Source organism: Molossus molossus, unplaced genomic scaffold (assembly GCF_014108415.1).
Source record: "Molossus molossus isolate mMolMol1 unplaced genomic scaffold, mMolMol1.p scaffold_m16_p_1, whole genome shotgun sequence".
Taxonomy (NCBI): domain Eukaryota; kingdom Metazoa; phylum Chordata; class Mammalia; order Chiroptera; family Molossidae; genus Molossus; species Molossus molossus.
Window position 1 is genome coordinate 63,738,617 of NW_023425344.1, and position 27,674 is coordinate 63,766,290.

General features: G+C 37.5%; 1 protein-coding gene across 1 annotated transcript in view; it reads right to left on the reverse strand.

Moving 5' to 3' along the window:
• WDFY3 (WD repeat and FYVE domain containing 3) overlaps window positions 1–27,674 on the reverse strand; it is a 251,523-nt gene that overhangs the window by 82,276 nt on the left and 141,573 nt on the right. The window contains exons 17-29 of the mRNA XM_036256644.1: window positions 26,318–26,430; window positions 23,436–23,667; window positions 22,153–22,253; window positions 21,796–22,014; window positions 17,877–18,058; window positions 15,464–15,695; window positions 14,036–14,196; window positions 11,672–11,783; window positions 9,211–9,401; window positions 7,836–7,988; window positions 2,303–2,376; window positions 2,058–2,219; window positions 561–655 (exon numbers count right to left, since the gene is read on the reverse strand). Of these exons, the coding sequence (XP_036112537.1) occupies window positions 561–655; window positions 2,058–2,219; window positions 2,303–2,376; window positions 7,836–7,988; window positions 9,211–9,401; window positions 11,672–11,783; window positions 14,036–14,196; window positions 15,464–15,695; window positions 17,877–18,058; window positions 21,796–22,014; window positions 22,153–22,253; window positions 23,436–23,667; window positions 26,318–26,430 (2,027 nt within the window). The remainder of the gene's footprint in view (window positions 1–560; window positions 656–2,057; window positions 2,220–2,302; window positions 2,377–7,835; window positions 7,989–9,210; window positions 9,402–11,671; window positions 11,784–14,035; window positions 14,197–15,463; window positions 15,696–17,876; window positions 18,059–21,795; window positions 22,015–22,152; window positions 22,254–23,435; window positions 23,668–26,317; window positions 26,431–27,674) is intronic.

Genomic DNA, 27,674 nt, shown 5'->3' on the forward strand with positions numbered 1-27,674 from the left:
AGTATCTGTGTTTCTGAAGAGATGTGCATACATTTTTAAAAATTCAGCCCTGGCTGGTTTGGCTCAGCGGTTAGAGCGTCGGCCTGTGGTCCAGAGAGACCCGGGTTCGGTTCCTGCTAAGGGCACGTATTTCGGTTGCAGTTTGTCCTTGGCCCCAGTTGGGTTGTGCAGGTGGCAACCACTCGATGTGTCCCTTTCATGTTGATGTTTCTCTCTCTCTCCCTTCCTTTTTCTCCCTCCCACTCTATCTGAACAACAACAAAAAATTCAAATGTTAAAATATCACCCTGGAAGAGTTTGCTATTTAAAGGAACAATGTTATAAAGCCTCTAAAAATGGGAAATATTTGTTTGTAAAGTAAAATTCACATCCTATGAAATTCTGTGGATAATTCTGAACTTCTGCGTATAGTATAGGACTGATTTAAGACAATACATCTGTAGAAGACCACACACAGCACTGTGAGGAGAGAAGGGCCGTAACAGCATCGCACTCCTGCAGGCCTAACCTGTCCAGAGAAGAGGGCATAGGATTAGTTTTCATGCTGCAGAATCACTCACCAGTGTCAAGCTTCTCTTCATGGTTTATTTCCATTACTACAAATTTCTCACAAACTGCAAAGGTCGGTAAAGTAGAAGAAATAAACTGGCCGAACCTTAAGTACAAGGAAAAAAGGTTATGGATTTTATTGTTTCTCTCCTCAAAACAAACAACAAAATATTAAAAAAAAAATCAAAGAAATGAAAAACAAATAGTACTTTTTAACTTAAGTAATCCTTTACAGACCTTCAGGTGATCGCAGTTGGTTTACTTCCCCTAGGACCATAGCTATACACATTACACAGGGTGGGCAAACATAGGTTTACAGTTGTGAGTGCCCGAAACTGTTTATTCTTATATTATTATTTAGTATTGTATTATTTTCCATACAAATTGTAAACCTACTTTTGCCCCACCCTGTATATGTTACAATGCTTTAAAATATAATTCTCCAGAATTATGAGTTCTTTAATGCACTAAACCCAAATGACTTCACAAATCAAACAGCATGATTTCAAATGAAAATGGCCTAATATCTATCTGTGGCCACAGTTTTGGAAACACAGGAAAGGTTAAAATATTGGCTCTAGCAGTTTTTAAACTCGTTACTTGGACAAGTACATTAGACTTTCTGGGTGTTAGTTTATTAATTTGTAAAGCAGAGAAACTAAAAGCTTAACAGATCTCAGTGATAATTTTAGCAAAATGATTATTACAGGACCAGGAGAAGACCAAAATAAATACTGTTCATAATAGCAATAATCTCCAAGATATTTTTTAAACTTTGGTTTTCATCTGTTACCAAGTTTAAAAAATGCTTTTGAGGTAAATGAATATAAACATGTGTGATTTACATGTTACACAGATTACAGATTAGTTTACTGGGAATACTCTAATAGTAGGTGTGATTTTGCTTGTGCCTAGAAGATTACATGAAAAGTGATGGTCAAGACCAGTTTAAGTAACTCTCTACTTGGAAAACAGTTCAGTTAAGATGGGAATTATCATATAAACATTAGAATATTTCAATAGTCTGTAAATAGGCTTTAAGCCATATTTCATATTAGCAGCAAAATAATACATCATATAAAAGATTTGAATATGCAAATATAAAATATCATCATCTGTTTTAAATGATAGAGAATAATATAAAGGAGAAGGCATGCTTGCTAAGGGGGGGTTGTGTGTTTGTGCACAGAGAAGTAGCAGAGCTTGGGGAAGAAGGACCAAGAATTCCTGCAATGAACACCATTATGTACAGGACAATCAATCACATGGGCTCATTTCCACATCTTTCTTCGGCAATATTCTACAATCAACTACTGGTAACATTTGGCTTTGCTTTACAAAGGCAAGATACTGAGACATGCATGTGTTCTGTGCCTTACAATGATCTTGAATAGTGTTAACATTACAGGTGTTATACAGGCATAAGAAACAATTACAGTCATCTCATTCATCTTGACCTCACTGACCCTTTCAGTTAATAAAGGGACACACACAGAAGTTCTCACTACCTGAGCAGATCATTGCTGTTCGGAAACCCTTGCAATAAGAAGCTCAGCACATTACTAATAGCAGCAATAGTAGGTTGGGATAAAGACATATCTCGAAGAGTCAGTAGCAACTTTGGGATGAGCTGGAATTCCCGCATTAATTTGGCATTCTTTGAAGCTTCACTGTAAGAGAAAGAAGATTTTATACACTATACTATCATCTCTTCTATGACTAAATGACTACCTACAAAGGTATTAACTAATACCTGGACTCTGTGAGCAGTTCAATGAAGTGTTCAAATAAGGAAAGATGAAGTTCATATGGTGCATGAAGCCATACCTACAATAAAAATAAAAAATAATGGTATATTTAGGGTTAAAAATACCCCAAATGCCAATCCAACAAACATAAATGCAGCACATAAAAATTATTTTGCTCATTAATTATCTGAATATAACCACTTTATTACCATTTTTATTTGGTGAAGTCCTACAAAACTGCTAGTATATATGACTACTGATTCTGTTTATAAAGGAATAATTGCTATGGAAATTACCCTACTGGAGTAATCAACTGAAAAGGCAAGATCTATGGAAAGTTTCCCTGGAATAAATGACTGAATACTATTTTCTCAATAGTGAATACAAATATGGAATATAATGAATACTGAATGCTATATACTGAATACAAAGACTGAATGACTGGAATCTTGTGTGGGGTCTAAAACTGAAATTAACCACTGAAAAACAGTGCACCAAACAATGCCTGGAACTCACAAAGAGCTTAGACTGGTTTGCACCTATCAGAGTGCAGAGATTTTGTAATATATGGGGAATTGGGCAGTCTCAGAAATGTAATATTTTAGCATGGGGCCAAACTAGCATTAGACTAAAGATTTTTCTAGGTTTGCCCTAAAAATGCTTAAAAGTGTGTCTTAGGAAGATCATAAACTGCAATGCCACAGCAAAGTTCAATACCCTTTAAAAGGAATACAACAAAATCCCACATTCAATAATGTAAAATTTAGTGGTAAATCAAGAATTACCAAGTACACAAAGAAAAAGGAAAATATGACTCATAAGTAGGAAAAAAATCAATTGTTATAAATAGCCCATAAATGACAGAGATGATGAAATTATCAAGACCTTAAACAAGCTGTTAAGAATGTGATCCATATGCTAAAGAATATAACAAAAAATATGAACATAATGAGGATACAGAAGATAACCAAAGATCCAAAATGAACTTCTACTGATGAAAAATAAAATATCTAAAATAAAAAATATACCAGATGAAACTAACTACAGATTAGATACAATAGAAAAAAATTCAGTGAACTTGAAGACACAAGAATACAAACTAGCCCTGGTTGGTGTGGCTCAGTTGGTTAGAGCATTGTCCCATGCACTGAAGGGTTGCAGGTTCAGTTCCTGATTAACGCACATACTCAGGTTGCGTGTTCGATCCCTGGTTGGGGTGCATACAAGAGGCAACCGATCAATGTTTCTCTCTCACACAGATGTTTTTCTCTTTCCCTCTCCCTTCCTCTCTCTGACAAGAATCAATTAAAATTATATCCTCAGGTGAGAATTAAAAATAAAAGTAAAAATAAAAGTAAAGTAAAATAAAATAAAGAATACAAACTAATTAAAACGAAGCATGAGGAAAACACTGAAAAGGAACTACTAGACAGAGCATTGGCAACTTGTGGGACAATGTCAATCAACCTAAGACATGTGTAACAGGAGTCCAGAAAACATGGGGGAGGACACCAGGAAAAACAGTTGAAGAAATAATGACTAAAAAATTTCCAATTTGATAAAAATGACAAACTCACAGATTTAAAAAAGCCAACAATGCCCTGGCCGGTTTGGTTCAGCGGTTAGAGCGTCGGCGCACAGTCTAGAGAGACCTGGGGTCGGTTCCCGCAAAGGGCACATACCTTGGTTGCAGTTTATCCCCAGCCCCAGTTGGGGTTGTGCAGGAGGCAGCCACTCAATGTGTCCCTTTCACGTCGATGTTTCTCTCTCTCCCTCCCACTCTATCTGAACAAAAATGGAAAAATATCCTTGGGTGAGATAAATAAATAAATAAATAAATAAATAAATAAATAAATAAATAACATAGCCCAGCTGGTGTGGCTCAGTGGTTGAGTGTCGACCTTGCACCAAGAGGTCACCAGTTCGACTCCCGGTCAGGGCACATGCCCAGGTCGTGGGCCAAACCCCCAGTGGGGGGCATGCAGAAGGCAGCCAATCAATGTTCTCTCATCAATGTTGCTCTCTCTCCCTCCCTCTCCCTTCCTCTCTCTCTAAAATCAATAAAGTAAAAAAAGGAAAAAAAATTAAAAAGCCAACAAATCCCAAGAAGAAACTAAAAATGACAAGGGAGTGACTGACATCTTTAAAGTATGAAAAGAATAAAAAATGTCAATGAAAACTGTAGGTTATGCAAAAATATCCTTAAAAAAACATTCAAGACTTTCAGAGAGAGAATTTATAGTCAGCATACGGGCACTGAAGGAAATGTTCAAGGAAGCTCTTTAGACAGACGAACTATACAAGATAGGAATCTGGATCTACACAAAGGAATAAGGAATGCCACGTATGTGGGAACATATAAAATACTTTTAAAAATGTCTTTAAAAGATAATTGTTTAAAGTTAAAATAACACAAAGTATTGTGGGAATTATAAACATAAAGCAACAGCAGCACTAAGAACGGGGGTAGAAATGGAAGTGTACGGCGCAAGGTTTTTACCCAGTAGGTAAGTGGTATAATACATTTTGAAGATAGACTAAATTGTTACACGTGTATGCATATTATAAATTCTAGAACAGCCACTCAAAGAGAAAATGCTTGTATGCTATTACAATCATTTCATTTATATTCATCAAATGGGTGTTCTAAAAATAAGGTGAATCAGGCATTTATAGATCACTGTGGTTTGGGGTAATTAGGAATGCTACATAAAGCCGTAAAGTGAGCAAGGCAACACAAACAAAGCAAACATTTGTCAAGCACCTACATTTCTGATGTTTGCATATTAGATTTTAATCAGAAATGTGAAATTAAAGATAATACATGTTTTAATGTCAGTTACTAGACGAACACAAAGCTAGGCTTGGTTAAGTAGGTCTCCTTAGTCCTACCATAATTCTTTCTGCATACCTTTATGTTTTCACAAGTTTTTAATTATTTATTGATTTTTCTCTTCTAATGGACTAAATCCCTTGAGGCATGGACTCTGTTTTTAACATCCTTGGCACCTGGTTCAAAGATGCTCAATAGACAATTGTTAAAAGAATGAGAGGTTTGTGTTTCAGAACTTTGAGTATGAGGCTGAGAAATGTGTACTTTATTGTGTAGGAAGGGGAAGTCACTGGAAGTTGTTGTTTGTTTGTTTTTAAAATAACTGACATAATTATGCCTTAGAAAGAATGAGATTAAAAAAAACATAGGACAGACTGTGGAAAGGGAACGCAGTAGGGGAGAGTTAAGGAGAAGTGATTAGGGCTTAGAATCTATACAACTTAATCGAACTGTTTATAAACAGTGAACAAGGAAGAAGCTAATTTTTCAATTTCAAGCCTCAGTGACTGGGGGAATAGGGTGGTGTTAATAACAGAAACCCAAGTTAGAAAGAAAAACTAATTTGGGGAAGGATGTTAAGGTGTTGCTGGAACACAAAAATGGAAATGTTGAGCAAGGAGTTAGAAATAGGTCTGGAATTCAGATGTCAAGCTAGAGCTTTAGATTTCAGAATCAACTCTGTAGAAATGAGGCTGCAGAAATGGGTGACAATCTAAAGGAAAGAAAAACAACAAATAAAGGAAAAGAGAAAGATGTGAAATTACACGTTTATCTAAAATAATGAAAATTTCATGCCATAAAATTATGGGAAAGGTAGTGAGAAAAATATAAGAACCAGAATAGTAGTGCCTGAAGGGAAGCAACAGAACGAAGTGATTCAAGGAGAGAAAAAAGGCTGCACGGCCTACCTCCGAGAGCGGCAGGTACTGAGGCCTACTACTGTCACAGCATAAGGCCAGGCTGCTAATAAGTGTTCAGAGTCAAGTTTCCGTAACACAACTCGGGCATGTAGCCTGTTTGTCAAGGATTTAAAATAAGCGACAAGACAGAGCTTCCAGTAATTACGAGGAAGAAGAATTAGAGCCGAGACATTACAGTTAGCCAACATTAAGAGCTCGGCACCATTCTGGGTGGTGGGAATAAAGAAGAAGAAACTAGATGTGATCTCTGCACTCATGAAGCCTACAGTCTCACAGGGGAGATACATATACAGGGTGGGGCAAAAGTGGGTTTACAGTTGTTCATATAGAAAATAATACAATAATCACTAAATAATAACACAAGAGCCTTGGCTGGTTTGGCTCAGCAGTTAAGAGTGTCGGCCCGCAGACAAATGAGTCACAGGTTCAATTCCAGTCAGAGGCACATACCTTGGCTGCGGTTCGTCCCCGGCCCTGGTTGGGGTCATGCAGGAGGCAACCAGTAGATGTGTACCTCTCACACTGATGTTTCTCTCTCTCCTCCTTTCTTTCACTGTCTCTCACTCCCATTCTATCTGAAGATATATAGAAAAATATCCTCGGGTGAGGATTAAAAAATTAACAACAACATAAGAATAAGCTGTTTCACACACTCACAACTGTAAACCTACTTTTGTCCCACCCTGTACTTACAAAACATACAGTGATGGGTATACACAGAGCTGAGAATAAGAAGTCAATGGACAAAGGATCTGTAACATTAAGTGCTGCCTTGAGAGGACAGAGTAAAAGTGGTTGGTGGTAATAAGACAGTAGAAATCAAAACTTATTATTTTGCCAAAATGAACGATATTTTATTATGGCACTACCATTAACCAAAATTTCCACATCTAGCTCCCATTTACCGAGGAAAAGTTTCTGTCAGAATTATCTGATGAAAATATTTGCCTCGCATAATGCCAGAGGCAGCAGCAAATTAGCTCTAGTTAGGTACGTGCATTGTACCATTTCACTTCTGTGCTATTTGTAGAATTAGCTCTAGTTAGGTACGTGCACTGCACCTTTTCACTTCTGTGCTATTTGTAGAATTAGCTCTAGTTAGGTACGTGCATTGTACCATTTCACTTCTGTGCTATTTGTAGAATTAGCTCTAGTTAGGTACATGCATTGTACCATTTCACTTCTATGCTATTTGTAGAATTAGCTCTAGTTAGGTACGTGCATTGTACCATTTCACTTCTGTGCTATTTGTAGAATTAGCTCTAGTTAGGTACATGCATTGTACCATTTCACTTCTGTGCTATTTGTAGAATTAGCTCTAGTTAGGTACATGCATTGTACCATTTCACTTCTGTGCTATTTGTAGAATTAGCTCTAGTTAGGTACGTGCATTGTACCATTTCACTTCTGTGCTATTTGTAGAATTAGCTCTAGTTAGGTACATGCATTGTACCATTTCACTTCTATGCTATTTGTAGAATTAGCTCTAGTTAGGTACGTGCATTGTACCATTTCACTTCTGTGCTATTTGTAGAATTAGCTCTAGTTAGGTACGTGCACTGCACCTTTTCACTTCTATACTGTTGCTAAAATCGAATATCTTGGGGAAGAAGGAACCCCACCACGACCCTATTTGTTATATTTTACTAATGACATTAACTTGAGCATCATAAATTATAGAACATATCTAAGAGAAAAAATCGTTTAATAGTTAACTCTATCAATATACAGAATAAGAAATGGATTCACTGAAGACATATTACCAGTTAGTATTTATGTACATACTTCAAAGTCACAAAGTAGATCCTGGAAAGCGGTTGAATTGGGAATAATGGAGGTCTCATGTCCACTATCAACAGTTCCCACCAAGGAAAAAGTTAGATGGAGAATATGGCTGTTAAGAAGGGAACGCTTCTTCTTAAGGAGCATTGCCAGCAACTAAGAAAAAGCAATACCAAATGCTTGTTATCAATCATACTACATACACAAACATATAAATACGGATATACATATATATGTGTACACACACACTGGAGAAACCTATGTACAACAATTCCTGAGACTTCTATAGTGATTTCTAAATTTTTATTATAACAATGTAACATTAGAGAAAATACATAAAGCACAGTAATCCCATTACTCTATTATGAAAATATCCACTTTCACATCAATCCTTTCAAGTCACATATACATTTTTAAATTGTTACCATCATGCATATATAATTTGCTATTCTTTTTCTCTACATGACAGTCTACCAAAAGGATTTCTTCTTTTGTAACATGGTGTTCATAATGATGTTCTATGGAATGGTTACAGTATTATTAGTCATTCCCATACTCTTGGAACATTAAGGTTGTTCCTATTTTTTCATGGTAAACAATGCTGCAATGAGTCATTAGAAGAGTTTTACAAAACAAAACACCAAAATAATGTGATTAAACCTACAGAAAACAGTGTAGTAAATAGTTTATTCACTTCCCATCAACTATTGGTTCAAGTTAGAGAAAGTGTTGTAAGCTCATTTACATTACAGTGATTTAATCTTACTCCACACATGCTGGTTCCTCTTCTTACAAGTCATTTTCTGCCTAAACCTAGTAGTGACTAGGCAGAAATATATGTGGATATATGCACATTGCATATTTTTAATTCCACACGAGTTTGCAGAACTAGCGGTGGCACACTTACTATATAGTGGGTCTCACCTTCTCCAGGTAAGTAGGGGGTGGTAAAGATGACTGGGTGTGGAGGGAGGTGGGGAAATGGGGATAGCTCTGGACCTGTCACTGACCTGGCAGTCTTTAGAGCAGGTGGTAGTATCACCCTATTTCATTTCATTCCTATTTCCATAAAGAAAAATAATTCCAAACTAGCAAACCGGTGTTCTGAAAAATATCCAACTATAACAAAGCTTCATTGAAATAACACAGCCTAATTCAAAGGTTCAAAGAGATCTGATGAGCTGGGAGAACAAGGATAAACCAAAATAAAGATAACAGCTCACTCTCAGTTGAAATGTGTTAATTTAAATAAAAAGTACTAACTTGTAAAGGTTACTTGGCAGTATAATTCTTCCAGAGTTTGAAAAAATTAGAAAATAAAAATTAGATTTTATTTTTATGCATCATAAAGCGAAAGCAAAGCTTTAGGGTTACAAACCTGGTAGCCCTTGATTCTTTCCATTTCTTTGCTGGCTAGTGGGTTACTCTTGACCACACAAACCAGGGCCTTGACGGCTGCGTAGAGCCCTTCCACATCGGAAGCCATGGCCACCAGGCCCAGGATGGCTGCAGCTCCACCAATGTACTGCAAAGTAGTGGCAACAGGCTTAGGGACAAATGTTCTTACTCCTGATTAAAAGACAGTGAAAAATAATTAAAATAAAGTCCCTATGTATACAAGAACTGAATAAATCATCTTAAGAAGATTTAATTAACTATAAATACTTAAAAAAAAAAACACCCTTAAATCCTAAACTAAAAATTCTAAAAAAAAACCTTCAAGGTAGAATGCGGGAGAAAGCAGTAAACACTAGTGTATACACTCACAGAGGAGCGAGAGAGAAGGAGCAAGTAGAGAAGAGCTGGGTTTGAGAGCAAGCAGGAATGTTTCTGGGTGGCTTTGGGCAACAGAAGACTCAGAAGCACAGTGGCCTTGGGTGACAACGCCTCCTAGGAGCTGCTGGGGAATCAGGATGGGGAAAGCAAAGGCACTTTAACCCTGTGAACTGGGTAGGGATGGAGAGGCTGTCCTTGCAAGGATGATGCAGTCCCTACAGATAAACCATGCAAAGCACATTGCTGTCCGTTCATTACTCAAAGCTTCTCCCAGTTATGTAATCCGAGTAACCGAGCACCAGCGATGCCAGAAGTGCGTAATTATGCAGAAACACAGTACCGGAACTAACTATGGGTCATTTAAAAACAAAATTCACATCTACTTTCCTAACTTTTCTTTGTTTTTAAATCCTCACCTGAGGATATTTTTCTATTTTATCTTCAGATAGAGTGGGAGGAAGAGAGAGGGAGAGAAAGGAAGAGAGAGAGAAACATCAATGTGAGAGGGACACATTGACTGGTTGCCTCCTGCACGACCCCAACCAAGGCCAGGGATGAACTATAACAGAGGTGCGTGCCCTTGACCGGAATCAAACTTGTGGCTCATTGGTCCACGGGCTGACACTCTATACCTGAGCCAAATCGGCCAGGGCCATTCCTAACTTTTTTTTAAATAAGCATTGTTTGAATATCGTCTGCCAATTAATCAAGATTTAAATTTTAAAAAATAAAACTCATGTGTTTTATATTCCCATGTGCTTTAAAATATTCACAATTACTTTCATACTTTATGGCACTGGATTTTGAAAACCACCTTGTAAGGTAAGTAGGGCCAGTGTTACTAGTTTAGGATAAGAAAACTGAAGTCCACGGGGCTCATGTGTCTGGCATAACACCACACACTGACAGGGCAGGGGCTGGAACCTCAACCTCGGAACTCTCGTCACTGCTCTTTCTACCACACCACAGTGCTGCTATACTTCCGCAGAAGACACACAGAGCAGTGCTCAGCGAGGACTTGCTGAATCGAAGAAAGAAAAACTATTATGTGCTTCAGCATATGGAAACTCTTTTATCAATGCAATATGATAAAAAAGGAAAAACAAAGTTATGTGCACATCACTGGGACAATAAAAATCAAAAAGGATTGACAAAACGTAGGATTCTGACTGGTACAACACTAACTTGTTCATTTTTCTTGTTAATCTAAAAAGGAACCATGATTATGAACTGATCTGCACATTAAAATGTGTAATCACTGACTCTGCATTTTGGATGGTCTGGTTGGAATATGTCTCAAGACTCTATTGAATAAAAAATAATCAACTCTTTTTAAGCAGACATCAGGTACAAGGCTCTGCAGAGTATCTACCAGTTCTGACTTTTATTTGAGTTGGACTCAGTATTTATACTCCAAAGCTCTTATTTCTAGCTCATTTCCAAATAACAGAAGCGTGCATGAGCTCAACCACTACTACACCAAACCTTGCGACAATCATCAGTATATTTAAATCTTTACATCTGTCCCTACATGTACTGTGACATTTACCTTGAAATTATACAGAAGTGTGCAGTCAGTGCTCATCAGTGCTGACAAAAGAGGAGACGTTAATGGCATGTTACTGAGGTTATAATTTTAAAAGTGAAATGGAGTTTGAGACTATTACATTAGTCTCTAAATACTGCAAGAGCATTACAGGCCAGCACTATAAAAGATGAACCAGCCCTTAAGTGAGGAAAGTGAACGCAGATCTGAAGGTAAATAAAGAAGTTTGGCCCTGGCCGGTTTGGCTCAGCGGTTAGAGCATCGGCCTGTGGTCCTGAGAGACCCGGGTTCGGTTCCCGCTAAGGGCACGTACTTTGGTTGCAGTTTGTCCCCGGCCCTGGTCGGTTGTGCGGGTGGCAGCCACTCGATGTGTTCCTTTCACATCGATGTTTCTCTCTCTCTCTCTGTTCCTCTCTCTCCCTCCCACTCTACCTGAACAAAAAATGGAAAAATGTCCTCGGGTGAGGATAAAAAAAAAAAAAAAAAAGTTTGGAACAACAGAGATGATTTGACTCACCCAAGTATCCAATCAGAGTCGCCCCAATGGTCCGTGCAGGTCCATTCAGGTGTCCCGCGGAATTGTGTATCAGCTTCACAGGAGTGGCGTTCTCATGGGAGGAAATGCCTAACTGAAGAAGAGGAAAGGGAAAAAAATGTTACTATAGAAGGACAGTCTGAACATTTTTTTTATTATAGTTGAGATACAATGTTGTATTAGTTTCAGGTGTCGAATGGTGATTCGAAATTACTATATTAAATCTAAAATCCATCTGTCACTGTGTAGTTATCACACTATTACTGACTCTTTTCCCCTTCATTTTGCACTCATCCCTCCACCCCCTGCCATCTGGCAACACCAGTCTGTTCTTTGTTTTGTTGGTTCATTTGTTTTGACTTTTTAAAATTCCACATATAAGTGCAACCATGTGGTATTTGTCTTATTCTGTCTGACTTATTTCACTTAGCCCAATACTCTCTGGGTCCATTCATGTGTTGTAAATGGCAGAATTTCAGTATGAATATTTTGATTAGAAGAGGGAAAAAAAAACCAAAACGACAAGATTGGTAACATATCTTTTCTCTCCTTATCAGGATGTTAAAAACATGAGCATTCCTTTTTTTTTTTTTTTTTAAATGTGTACACATTTCCAGAAGTGTATAAACTCACATAAAGTAAGTTAAACACATCTATTGAGATGAAGATGGTGAGGGGGTCTTGGGAAACAGCTTCAGGGGTCTTTTTGAATGAAACTCCATCATGGTTTAAAGGTTCTCATCACTCACTGCCTCACAGCATTTTCATGTCCAGGTAAACATCACATAAATTATCCAAAAGTTTATAAACATACTCACATAAAAGAAATATTCAATTTTGTGTGCGCACCCACACAATGTTGTGTCAAGCAAATATAATTCTAAAAGTTTAATTTTTTTCCTTTGGTCAATCCTCACCCAAGGATATTTTCCCATTGATTTTAGATAGAGTGGGAGGGAGGGAGAAAGAGGGGGAAAGAGAGAGGGGGGAGGGGAGAAAGGGGGGGAGAAGGGTGAGGAGGGGAGGGGAGAAAAGAGACACAGAAGGAGACAGAGTGAGAGATAAACATGGATGTAAGAGAGACACAATAACTGGTTGCCTCCTGCATGACCCAGACCATGGTTGGGGATTGAATCCACAACCCAGGTACACACCCTTGACAGGAAATCAAACCTACAACCCTTCATTCAGTTTATGTTCCTTAGAAAATGGTACATATATTCACAGACAAATGTCTACACAAGAGTTGTCAGGGAAAAGAAAGACTCCATTTTCCTTGTTACAGCAAAACTCCTTGACTCCTCTCTTTCTCTCACAATTCACATCCAATCAATCATCAAAAACTGTTAGTTCGATCTTCAAAATATTCTTCAGCTCTGATCACTTCTCGTTCCAGCCTACTGCTAACACCCAGTTCTGACCACCATCATCTTCCAACTGCGCTGGCCTCAAAACTGGTCTTCCTGCTTCTGCCTTGGTCTCCGTTTGATCTTTTCTCAATAGAAGTCACAGTAATCTTGGTTAAAAGGTCATAACACGTTATTCCTTGTCTGCAACCCTACAAGGCTTCCCATCTCACTCAGTTAAAGCCAACGCCTGTAAACCCAAACAACAGTCCCCACTTCCTCTCTGAGTCCCTCTCCTGCTACCCAGGCCTTCTCTCATTATGCTCTCGGCACACGCGCCTCTGCGGCAAGCGTGCCTCTCCTCACGGCCTTGGTACCCGTGTTCCTGGAGTGCGATACCCCCATCCTCTACTTACTCACTCTCCATGTTCTCCCTGCTTGCTGCCTCATCCCTTTCCAAGTCTGTTCAAACTGCACCTTCTCAGTGAGGCCTCCTCTGAGCATCCTGTTTAAAAGTGTACTCTTATCTCTTTCCCCATCCTGCTTTATTTTTCTGCACAGCACTCTTCACCTCCCAGCATACTCTATCATTAGGTTATTTCTTTAATTATTATGGTCTGTCTCCTCCATAAAGGCAGTTTTCTCTTTATCTACTGCTGTGTCCTCAACAAAATGGTGCACATAATAGGTGATCCAGAAAACAGTTAAATATATAGCCTTAGAAATAGCAATTGTTTTCAGTTTCTAAGTTCAATTTCTCAAATTGCCAATAAAAATATAAGAATATAAATCATGCATTGGAAGGCAATTCTTACTTTTCCAAATTAAGCTAATATCTAAACGTTTTGGCTTAAATTCAAAGCCAAGAAACCAAATATAAACAAGTACATTAAAGGCACTGGTTCAGCCACTCCTCAGACTTGGGCGGTCCATAGCAAAGCTCAGGAACATCTTTCCAGAGAGACTCAGTCTCAGCTTACCAGGAAATCATCCTGCTTACCTGCTTAGCGATGGCTTTGCTGTCCAACTTGTTGTACACCTTCCGAATTCTCGCCACTGTTAGGGAAGACACAGAGAGCGCATAGAGGCCGAATGACACCCTTTCCTCTGGGAGCAACAACACAGGAGATGGGACTATGCCTTCAGATTTTGCATCTTTACCTTCAAAAGAAAAACAGTCCTTTTCAAAATCGTTATTCTAACAAGAATTTTAGTCTGTGTTTTTAAATCGGCAGACTCGAAAATCTTTTAAAGTGGAACAAGGGAGCTAAATTTAAAAACTTTTACTTAATTTTAAGCTCTTCATTTATTTCTTTAACTAGAAAATAGGGAAAAAGCATCTAGTCACAGAGCTTTTACATTCCAAGTTTTACTCTGAAAATATGTTTAACATATACTGTCAAGGAAGAGTCTGGATTGTTGTCACACATGTCACAAAGCACTGCCCTGAGGTCCCGAGGGAAGGGAAAGGACAGCGGTGGCAGAGCCCGTGAGCTCTGCAGCGCTGCCCCCCTGCAAGGAGCCCCCGCGCCTCTCTGTGCCCTTCCGGACAGCACAGCAGACCACTTAGGACGGCTTAAGTGTGAATCTCTGCTGTATCACATAAAAGCTGTGTGACCTATATATCCCTGTGCCTCAGTTTCCTCACCTGTAAAATGGGATGATAACCACAGTACCTAACTCCCAGTATTTTGAGGAGGTGAATAAATAAATGTATGGAAAGGCTCAGAACAGCTATGTTCTTCATGCACATTAATTTATTTGGCACGTACTAGGTGCTCAGTCAGTGTTAGCTATTACAGATGCTATCTAAATCAAGATGAAGAGTGAAAGACAAATTACCTAGCCACAGGATTATTACCATTTACAATAGGCTTGTCATACTTCTGAGAACTTCAGTAGATGAAAACAAGAGCATGGAAGACATGATTTGGAAAAAGTACCACAAAGGAATTGTAGCTTAACATCAGTTCCTGTGATTCTAAATTCTTTTTTCACAGAAAGGACAACAAGAAGTGAACGGCAGGAGGAAAGGAATGAGAAAAATTGATTCTAACTGTTCTAACTTAAAGAACGCGTGTGTGTTTCCTTCCTTTAACGAAAGTAGACACACTTTGAACTGCTTCATGTAATAGGAGAAATTATAGAAAGCGAAGAAGGCTTAAGTTACACTCTTAATGAGAATGTAAACCTATACCCTAGAGCCAATAAGAGAATCTGGAAAAATCAGTGATCAGGCATGAAGACAAAAATAGTTTACTATGATCAGTGGGGAGAACACTGTGAATAGGAGTGAGTGGTCAACAGCATCATGCTGAAGAAAAGTAGAGAAGGCCCCCCTTTTATACACACATGAGCTTAATTCATGCATCTACACTGTAGGAGTCAAGTTTTATATAACTTCAAGAAGAAAGAATAAGTTACTTACATGGCATACATACAGCCTGAAAGCTTCCAACATAATTTGGTCCTAGTTCATAAATGGTAGTAACACTTGAAGGAGGTAAAACTTCTTCCAAAAAATGCGTGGGTCCTAGGCGCCAAACCAATGAAGCAATCTGGCGCTGGGCAGGTGGAGTGCCAATGTATGCATATACTGTGCTAACCACAGGTGGATTGGCACAACCGGAACCCCCGGGAGTACTGTGAACATAATGAAGCTACAAAGAAAACAAAAGCAAAAGTGTGAGCGCGCTCTCTCTCTCTCTCTCTCTCTCTCTCTCTCTCTCTCTCTCTCTCACCTTTTCCTAGGAAAATAAGCATATTTGGTATATATTTCCATTTTCCCAAGGTCATAAACCTTATAAAGGTACAAAAGCAGCTGGGTAGAGAAACACAAGGGCAAGCCAAGATTCTGGAACCTGACGTGAAAGTTGGAAATGTGTTATCCAACTCCTAATACAGATAAACTATCTAATGCTAGAAAAGGCAAAATCAAATATAGGGATACTGTCACTGTTTGGTTGGTTTGCACATCAAATTAATGAGGCTTCTATGAAATTTGTGGGTTGATATAAAAACAAAGCTTTCCAACTATGGAAATTGAAATTAACTATGTTACCTTCAACGTGAGTCTGTTAAATAAAATAATTCATGAAAAGTGTTTCATAATGGGTAAAGTACTATTAAAATATTAGAAAAATGAACAGTCTATATGTTATAGTTTACACACACACATTTTAATCGCAATGTAAAATATATTCTCAGCTTTGAAATTATGCTACTTTTTATTTTATTTTTTATTGTTGAAGTATTACAGATGTCCCTTTTTCCCCTTTGACATGAAATTATGCTACCCTTTACTGACAAGGTGCTTAAATTACCATTCAATTCATTTACAATAAATATACAGAGTATAAGAGATAATGAAATCAAGAGGTGTCTTGCTGTATAAGCAGCTTTCGTCATTTGATGGAAGGAGGGACATTCCCACTGACTGTTTTGTCATGATACTGTCTATCAACTGCTCCGCACAACACTGTCCTACTTTCAGATCACATCTGTTACTCCACATACTAAAGGAAAGTGCCTGGTGATGCTAATGTTGTGAAAGTGATGAACAACACACAGCTGGTTTTACAGGACTCTGACTTCTCACAGTCACAGTGATGACGATGATGTAGATCTATCAGTAATAAATCTCCTATCTCTCAATTCTAGAAGCTAAGGACATTTTTACTTTCAATAATACTAAAAATAGTGAAGGGGTAACCTCCTAGAGAATCTACAAACCCATTTCAAATGCAGGTGGGTATACAAAAGCAGGTGCATATACAAAAAGAGAAATACTATTCTCACAGAGTGCATGTTAGGGTTTATCCTACTGACACAGTGTTACGATAAAATACCATTAAGGAAGGAAATATATTCAAGGAAGCTGCTGATTTTACTACTTTTTAAATTTTAATTCACACAAAAGGACAAACTTTGTTGTTTCTTTCAAGTGTATCTCTATAAAAAATGGACACTTACTTTTAGAGATTAAAGAATTTTAAGAGCTTGCTAGTTGAGTTCTATAGAAAGTAACTAACAGTATTTATCCAGATTCAATAAAGTAACATCTGATTCTTTACTGGTTACTGCAACTCTCTTGCCTCTCTCCTGACTACTGTAGTACAGAGATCTAGAGTATTTATATGCCCATTCATTCAACAACCAGTAATGGAATACCTACTATTATCATCAAGGACTAATCTGGGTGATCTGAAAACAAAGATAAATAAAAGCAATTCCAGCTCTAAGGAAATATAGATTCGACTGGACGGCATATGATAGTAATAGTGAAGTGACAAATAGTATGTTCATAGTTTACTTAGGCATCCTGGAACTGGTTCTCCCCTGTGAGAAAGCACTCTGCAGTATGGCCAAATCACAGACATAGTCACGAATTCTCTGCTTTCCTAAACTCCTTTCCATCTTCTCTAATAAAGTGATGTGAACTAGCCAGCCACATGACTCTCACATATTATTCAAACAGGTACTGAAGAGTTATTTTAAAATAAAGTGATTTAACCTGGCTGGTGTGGCTCAGTGGTTGAGCACTGACCCATGCACCAAGAGGTCACTGGTTCGATTCCCCATCAGGGCTCATGCCTAGGTTTCGGACTCAGTCCCCAGTGGGGGCTGTGCAGGAGGCAGTCGACTGACGTTCTCTCTCGTCGATGTTTCTATCTCTCTCTCCCTCTCCCTTCCTCTCTCTCTAAAAAGTCAATAAAAACATATTTTAAAAAATAATAAATAAAATAAAATTAAGCAGTTTTAAAAAAAACCCTGAGAACATACTCACACACCTCAACAACTCTGTAAAGCAGGCTGAGCTTTCCAAGCTCAGGTGTGCTTACCTTCACAGTGCTCACAAGCTGTCCGTCGATGTAGAGGGCTGCAGTGCTATTTTTCAGCATGCCTTTGCTCATCACCAGAACCAGGTGATGCCACTGCCCCTCGATGATCAGTTCTCCACATCGAAAGCGAGCACAGCATGGGAGAATCTCATAAAAAGAGGATTCTTCACTAAAATCATCGACTATAACAAAGAGGGAAAATAAATAAAAAACAAAAACAAAAACTCCATATCATCCTCATTCCAACAATTACATCTAGATCTTGAGTTTATGCTAAAGTAATATGATGAGGATGTAAATGAAATACTCTATTTGTTCAGTAACTTTATCTGTAGTAAAGAGTAAAATCTGGGATATACATTCGCTTTCTTCTGCTCAAAACATATGTTGTTATAACCATATAAAGTTATAATAGCTAAAAAATAAAATAGACTAAATTATGACAGACAACAAAAACAGACTAATCAATTATTACCTGTCATGGTCTGTTATAAAAGAACTTATTAAATTCTACTTTGACATACATTTGATTAGAGCATTGGTTAGAAAAAGGATGAAGAAGATTTTAAACGTTATTCTTGCTATGTGCTCTACTCAGTGACACAAGGAGGCTACTATCTGTTCTTCATCTGTGGTTGTACAGTCCTGACCCTCACCTGACAAGAGATGAAGAAGGTGATTTATAGAATGCAAAATAATTTGTTGATCCAAGTTCCCCGCTTCACCAGATAATTCTGGTGATTTGCTAACACTCTGTAATCACTTCCTGACTCCAATCGGGCTTCTTTCTGCTACCCAGTATATGTTGCCAGATCATGCTAAGAAATAATGGGTTATTACGCCCTGGCTGGTTTGGCTCAGCGGTTAGAGCGTTGGCCTGCGGTCCACAGAGACCCGGGTTCGGTTCCCGCTAAGGGCATGTACCTTGGCTGCAGTTTGTCCCCGGCCCTGGTTGGGTCGTGTGGGTGGTGGCCACTCGATGTGTCCCTTTCACATCGATGTTTCTCTCTCTTCCTCTCTCTCCTTCCCGCTCTATCTGAGTAAAAAATGGAAAAATGTCCTCGGGTGAGGATGAAAAAAAAAAAAAAGAAATAATGGGTTATTATTAATTTAGTCATAATGTTACCAAGTTAAAATTCATTTACTTTTCCTAACTAATCAAGAAGGAGTGGGGTAGCAGAGGAAATCCAGATGTTAAAAACTCATTGTCCCCTCAAATTTGTTTGTGAAAGAGCTAATCTGTAACCATGTCAGTCACGGCAGACCCCCATTTTTCAGTACAAGCAGCCCCTAAAAGTAAATACACTGAAAGTTAGAAGTCTAAATAATATGTAGAAAGAACTATAAATAAAATATTAATTTCTATTTTTTGAATCTTAAAATACTTGCATATGCTGAAATGCCAAGATCATATTTTAAAATGACAATTCAGAATACACATCTATTGATGAGTTAAGACTACTACAAAGACGGAATCTTATCTAGAGGTGACCTAACATAGGAACAGAATTAAATAAACCGGATGAAAAGAAAGGTCAAACAGTTTTGAAACATCTAGTGCTATGGACCAAAGGATATGAAGAAAAAAAAAAGACCAAAAATATATGCAAAACCAGGAACTCTTCCCTAGTTTATAGACTGCATTTTCCTCAGGGATTATAGAAAATATTACTTACAAAAATGTTCTGAGAGTTTCACATTCGGACTTAGGCTTAAATTAAGACATATCCTGCAGTCAATGGTGTCAGGACATCTTGGTGAGCCAACTGGTTTGTGACAACTCTTAATTCCCTAGGCATCTTAACAGGCTACAGTTGTTCACAGGACGCATCCGTGAAGAAGTAACATCATATGTATAACTAATGTATATGTTATTATAATTTCTAGTGATATATGGACTATAGAAGTCTTACAAATTATATTCAGTGAAAATGCTACAGAGTTAGAAATCATTTTCCTGGTTTACTGAAAAATTCCTAGATCTACTCCTTGATTTTCCTATTAAATTCTACCCTCATTCCAAATTCATTTACTTTTCTCATTGTCTCCCTTTCAAGCCATCCATATTCCTTTTCCTTTATTTTTCTTTATTCTCATTCATTCATTTGTATTTTAAAATAATACTCATGGGCCTAATATGTGCTAGGCGCTGCTTTAAGTGGCAAGGCCGCCTAGATTAGCAAGATCATAACGCTGTACTGTAGGAGCTTATAGTTCGTGTAAGGTGGACAGACAAAAACAAAATAAAAAATTAAAATCTATGAAGACCAGATAAATAATAAAGAAGATTAAACAAGGGCTATGGCAGTGGGCACAGGATGGAAGAAAAGATTCAAGACATTTTAAGGAGACATAATACAGAAACACTTAGTGAACGGGGTGGTATTTTCAAGGTAGACTTGAAGTTTCTAAGCTGAGCTAACTGGTAGTGGGGGGTGTCATTTCCCAAGACAGGAGAACAGAAAGAGATGCAGATTTTTGTTTTGTTTTTTATCCTCACCCGAGGACATTTTTCCATATTTTGTTCATATAGAGTGGGAGGGGGAGAGAGAGAGAAACATCGACGTGAAAGGGACACATCGAGTGGTTGCCACCCGCATGAGCAACCAGGGCCGGGGACAAACTGCAACCAAGGTACGTGCCCTTAGTGGGAACAGAACCCAGGTCTCTCTGGACCGCAGGCCGACGCTCTAACCGCTGAGCCAAACCGGCCAGGGCGAGATGCAGGTTTTATAACAAAGAAACATTACGGTGTGAGTTGTTTATAGGAAGACTCTTCATAAGAAGATGTCTAATATGCAGTTGAAAATACAAGGACAAAGCTGAAGACATAGACAAAAAATACTTAGTTTCTGAGTTCCTGGGATAAAAAGACCTAAAGACTTAATGCTAACTGCAAAAAATGATTTTTTTCTCATGAAAAACAGATTGATTATGAAGACTAAGATGAAACCTCAGGTAATACTAATCTTAAGGGAAAGATGGAAGAAGACAACTGGAAAAGACAGGTCAGAGAAATAGTGACAGAACAAGTATCTCAAATTACAAGACAGGAGATAGTTTTAATCAGGATGAAAACCTCAACAGGCTCAAATGCCACAAAAGAGGCAAATAAAGTGTCCTGATAAGAACTTTAAAGCATTACTGCATTGATGTCTGATTCTGTACTAGTCATGCTAAAGAACACTAAGTAAAACAAGAAACCTTAAATCAAATTGAGACTTGTATTCAACTGAATACCAACCTCATATGAAGCAATACATGGTATTTTATTTAGCTATTTAAAAGACAAAATTAGATGACAAAAAAAGAGGTATATTTTTATACAAATGGTTATATTCATTGCAAAGAAAATCCTAAACTGAGATTTATATTTTGTTATTTACATAATTTAGAAAGATCTTCATGCATGCCTTGGGTTTGAAGTTCTATTGTATAGCAATGTAACGTTATGGTATGTCAAAGAAAATTGTGGGATTAGGATTAAATGGGATAAATTAAGTCTTGAAGGTAAGCGATGGATAAAATAATCTAAATGTTATTACTTTAAATGTCTAGCACAGAGGCACATAGGGTAGTCAGGTGCTCAATGACTATTCATTAGTTAAGCAGAATTCACAGACAATTAAGATGCTTATTAAAATATAACAAGCAAGCAACCTGCTTTTCTAGCAAAAGTGGTGATTTCTTGGCAAGTAGAGATGAATTTTTATTTTAGGGACCCTCTCCACTGTTTTCCAAGTCTCTTCTGAAAGTGCCTTAAAATTCCCTGGTAAACTAAACATTCAAGATTTCATATAACCTATTCTATTCTATAATATTTTAAATTGGAAAGCAATTACTAGATGGACCTTAAAAATGAATGTTAAATGAAGTTTAACACTTTTAATGAAGCAAAAAGAAAAAGACTGATACTGACCATAGTTTTGGAGTAGTTCTTCTTTGGTGGAAACAATCAGAGATCGGTCTTTTGCTGATAGAACTATGGCAAGGCACACATAATGCTGCTCAGAAGAATTCGCTCGACGCACGACAGTAAGAAGTCTGACAGGATGGTTGTTTGGAGGAGAACTAAAATGTTCAATACAGAACCAGCTAGAGTAGCTTAAGCCAGATGGAGGAGGAAAGAATCTTTCACCTAAAGTAAAAATAGGAAAACAACAATAAAAGAGTTTCTATTGACTCATGTTTATATTAAAAAAAAAAAAACCTGAAAAAGAGCAATGAACTCTAACTACAATATACTGAAAAAATTTATAAACAAAGTAATATTTACCAGAACCCATACCGCTGACCACAGCCCCATCAGTAAGACCTGTTGTAACGGTGCTGTTTGTAGGAGCGTTGTGAGGGGCCAAACTGGGCAGGAACAGGCAGCTATTAAAGAAAAGATGACATACATATTACAGATCAACTATTTTCCTGTGTTATCACTTACGCACGCACCACAGTGAAATAAACTGCTGTTATTTTAGGGGTATCTAGGAGTTAGAGATCAAGGAATAAATCTGGATGCTTAACAAAGTCTTTCCCTTCTTTTAATTATGTGAGAATATGAAAAGATATACTTTAAAAATTTCCAATAGCATCATTTTTTCATTTTCATTTTTAAAAAATCAAAGTACAATGTGCATATGGTAAATGTACCAATGTAGAACCTTGTTCAGGACATCAGAACAATTTCATCACCGCAGATAAATGTCCTGTGCTTCTGTCTAGTGAGTTACTCTTCTGTCACCACTGTTCTGATTAGTTTTCCCTATTCTCAAATATGTTTTAATCCACTGTTCAATAACCCGTGACGATCTTACAAATACAATTTATAGTTTTAGATCAAGGTATAAGAATCCCACAGATAACTAGAATAGATGAGGATCTACTCTATTAATATCCGTGTCCATTTCGAGGGTGATAGACTTTATGAACTCTGCTAGAGTCTTACTGTTGCTTTCTGCTACTACAGCCTTTTCTGTCACTTGAAAGTATTTATGTATTTGAAGTGAGTCACTGAAGATTTACAATGTATAAGATACTAAGCAAGGTATCTTGAGGGAAAGGATGATGATCAAACCCAGTCAAAGAGCTTTTATTCTGACTTTAATTTGTGTATTATCCATATTTATTATTCTAAATCAGAGGTTGGTAAACATTTTTGGAGGGGCCAGACCATAAATATTTTACATTTCACAGACCAGAAAGTCTTTTTCACAACTACTCCACTCTGCCACTCTAGCATGAAAACAATCAGACAATAGATACATAAATGAGTGTGGCTATGTTTCAATAAAACTTTATTTACAACAAAACAAAATTTACAAAACAGATTTGAACTTTAGGGGTTAGTTTGATGACTCTAATACCATATCAAGTTATTTAGTATAATAAATAATTAAAAATAATAAAAAATCTTAACATGCTCAAAGAACTCAATAATTTGAAAATATTTAGTAATAGTGTATTTTAATCAAGTAGATTTTAAAGCCAAAGAGCTATCTGTGAAAGACAAGTATTAGTCATAAAATAATTTAATAAGGTTTTGCTACCTTGCAAATTCCTTACCCAAACCCCTCAAGGGATGTGTCAAATTCAACAAAAGCTGGAGTAACTGATGACCCGTGAAGTCTGATGTCATGTGGAGTTGTCATGGAGACCAGACACTTGACCCGGGTCAGGGGTACAGTACTTCCTTCTGCAGATTTTACCAGGCTTTTGCTTATCCGGTAATGATTATCTTCATGTAAGCTAAAAACATTATCAGAACCCAGACCTTCCATAGATGTGATCATACTACCTATAAGTCAAAGAAAATCTCTTAGGAAAAATATATGTAGGTTTCTCAAATAATGACTTTACAAGGTTGATCTATTTTTAAATACCACTCTTCAGTTTTTATAATTAATTCTTTTATTATAAACACCAAAGCCATTATCCAGTTTTAATGTACTTTTTGTTCATTTTAAAACTTAAATAGCCTATATTTCCTTTTATATATAGTACTAAAGTAATAAACACATTGTAGAAATGTTGAAACCAGGGTACAAATAAGAACAAAAATCACCAATAACTATTATTCAAGCCACCATTACAATGTAATTTAATTATAAGTTATAATGATTTTAATAAAATCCAGATTATACTTTTATGTCATAAAATTATTTTCTTTGAGATAAGAAAGCAAAATATACTAGGCAATCTTATGAAAAAAATCAGAGATTAAGAGCAAAAACTTCTCCCATTTTCTATTTTTAACTCTTCTCTTACAACTATTAAATGTAATCATAAAAGAACTTGAATTAAAAATTGCTATATGCATGTACTTAAGTTCAAGAATGAAAAGACAAATTTTAAACAAACTTCTATTTTTCAGAAATGCATTACAAATATAATGAAAAGATTCCCTCTCAGGATAAATTATATGAATGTAACTGTTTCCTTTGTAGGTGTGCTAAGCATTCCATTCAGCCAACCATAAAAATAGTTAACATTCCCTGAGAAAAACAAACTATTTTTGTTTCTACTTTTTTTTTTTTTTTTAAACATTTTTTTTTTTTATTTTTTATCCTCACCTGAGGACATTTTCCCATTTTTTTGTTCAGGTAGAGTGAGAGGGAGAGAGAGGAACAGAGAGAGAGAGAGAAACATCGACGTGAAAGGAACACATCGAGTGGCTGCCACCCGCACAACCGACCAGGGCCGGGGACAAACTGCAACCGAGGTACATGCCCTTAGCGGGAACCGAACCCGGGTCTCTCAGGACCGCAGGCCGACGCTCTAACCACTGAGCCAAACCGGCCAGGGCTTGTTTCTACTTTTTACAAAGGAAATCATAACTCAATTCTAGAACTGTATAAAGTATAAAAACAACAGTAACAAAAAATATATATACCTAAGGGATGTACATTAATTGATATAAAAAAGCTGTAATACTTTGTTTTCTAATAAAACTATGTTGGAACTCAAAAGATCTTCAGGTTTTCAAAACACAATATTCACTAACCACTGATAATAATTTGCGGGAGAAAAACAATTCAGATTGAAAAGTTGTTTAATTTCTGATTCTCGCCTGAAAAAAAAGAGGGTTGAACTAAATGAGCACTACGTTCTTTGCCAGCGGTCAATCTACTTTTCTAAGTTTTATTCTTCCCTGCTTCAGTAGTAATGGTCACTCCAATCCATCAAAACAAATGCCTTAGCACTGTGCTAACAATGATGACACCGAATAAATTATACAGTAAAAAACCAACAAAACTACAGAATTAACACTGGGAGGAAATCCAGTGCAGCTGAGGAGTCTACCGAGGACCCCGCCAGCTTTGAGCGGATGGGCACCTGTTGCCTCTCAGGGGCCATGCCAGGCAGGTAAGCAGTGCCTGCACTCTGCTCCCCGCCCCCCATCACCATTCTGTCAGCCTGATGCAGGAACTTCCACCGCCCCCTCTCTATGAAACTGCCACCTCCTGTTGTTGGCATTTCATTCTCCCTCGTCTTCTCTGTACTGTTTCTTGCAGTGCAGTTGGGATATCACATGAAGAAACCACCTAAGCCCTCACCTTCAGCTTTGTGGGATTACCTTCCCTCCAGTGAGCTTCACTGCTCCACTCTGGCTGCCACCGTCCCATCCCACTCCTCAAGCCTTATCATTCCTGTCTCACTATGTCTGCTTTTTGGCTGAGCTGTCTTTACCTATCCTTTTCCTCCCAGCCTATCACTCACTGCTTGGCTTCACTTTTCCCCCTATCCAGCCTATACTCCTTGGTGTGGCTCAACTGTTTTTATCAGTATTTTTTTTTCTTCATTTTTTAAATTCCTCACCCGAGGATATTTTTCTATTTATCATTAGCTAGAGTGGGAGCGAGGGAGAGAAAGAGAGACAGAGAGAAACATCGATGTGATAGAGCCACAATGACTGGTTGCCTCCCGCACAACCCGACCAGGGCTGGAACAAACTAAAACTGAGGTACGTGCTCTTAGCTGGAATTGAACCTGCGACTCATTGGTTGGCAGCCTGACATTCAACCGCTGAGCCAAACCAGCCAGGGCTTATCAGTATTTTTAATTTTCTGTTCTTCATGTTCTCCTGCAGCAGCTGTCCTGCAAACCCACTGCCTGCTAATAATCCAATCAACCACTCTAGGCAAGAAAGGCTACTAGAGAAGAGCAAAGTAATTATGGATCCTCTGGGAAGAAGTATTACCCAGACGGGTTATCCTGCAGGTAATGCTCATCTTCTCTGGATCTCATTTATTCTATCAATGATTCCTTTCCCACCACCATCAGCCAATCAACCAGATCTTGTGTTTGTCCATTTAAATAACAAAGAGCAACAACAAGCTCTCCTCTTTCCTTTTGATAGTAGCCAAACTTCTTAAAATAATATTCATCCCCCACATGATTTTCATTTATAAAACCAACCAGAAAAGGGAACGTCTAAGTTAACGTACTTCTCATCTCTGGCTCATAACTCAGTGAACTTGGTTTGTGGACCCTATATTGTTTTAGTAGTTTTTTGTCCCAGGCACCACAATTTAATGGACTTGCCAAACGCAAAAACTCCCTGAAGAAAAAACAAAGCAAAGTTATTTCTTGAGTGAGAATATTACATAAATCATAAACCAAATACACAAAAATAGAAGTTACAAAATTATAACATATTATAGTCAAAATTCAAAAGCAATCCAAACAGTTATTTTAAAATAATATACAATGTTAATCTTATGACTTAAATACCAAGAACTGAAAAGTGCAGAGAAAACTGCGATGGGCTAGGAAATGACGTCTGGGGAGCACATTTTCTGGGAATGCCAGTCTTGACGGAGACTGTGATGACATGCAATTTGTTTATAACCTATGGCTTATCAGTACCTGGGTACCCATACCATCATGTGACCTTTCCTTCTGAGAATTCATTAACTGTGAAAGCTGAGCATGTCCAAATTGTCAATCTCCACTGCTTACTCTGTTTATCTAATTAAGCAGTATAAGTTATTTAACAAATTACTAGTATTGTGTATGAGACAGTCTCTGTCTCCCACTCATTCTCTCTACTTTTGAAGTAGCAGATTACCAAGAGGAATCAGGAAGAAACCCCATGTTATTTTCAATATTTTAGGATTCTGAACATATCCATAAGATGAGGGAAGAAGTGAGTGGGGACTGTCTCCTACATCTTGGTTTTATCAAGGGCTAGCACACCGCCTACTACAACATAGCTGAACAAATGTTTTCCACATTGATTTTTCTTCATCATTAGTTTGGAGTTAAAAAACATAAATTAAATAACAAGTCCAACCATTTTTAAGAAAGTTCCTTAAAAAATTATGATAAGGAAACACTTTAGCAGCAGAAAAATAAATTTATCTTACAAAGATAGCTGTTAATATTCTAAAAGGGACAGGATATGTATTTTTATAAAGAGGGACAAGATGACTAATACATTAAATCTGATTGGCTAGGTAATTTCAAGAAAAATACTTTAAAAAAAATGTTTCATCCTTAAAATACAGGGCACTGTTTCTCTTGCATTAAAAGTTTATTTAAAAATAAGTATTTTTGAATGGATATACTGTGGCAGGTATATCCATATCACGGAATGCTACTTGGCAATAAAAAGAAACAAACTATTATATGTGACAACGTAGATGCATCTCAAAGGCACTATAAGTGAAAAATGCCAATTCTCAAAAGGTCACATACTATATGGTTTTATTTATATAACATTCTCAAAGTGACAAAGACTAGTGGTCTGTGGGGGTTAGAGGAGTGCATGTGGCAATAAAGAGGTAGCTCGAGGGAGATTTT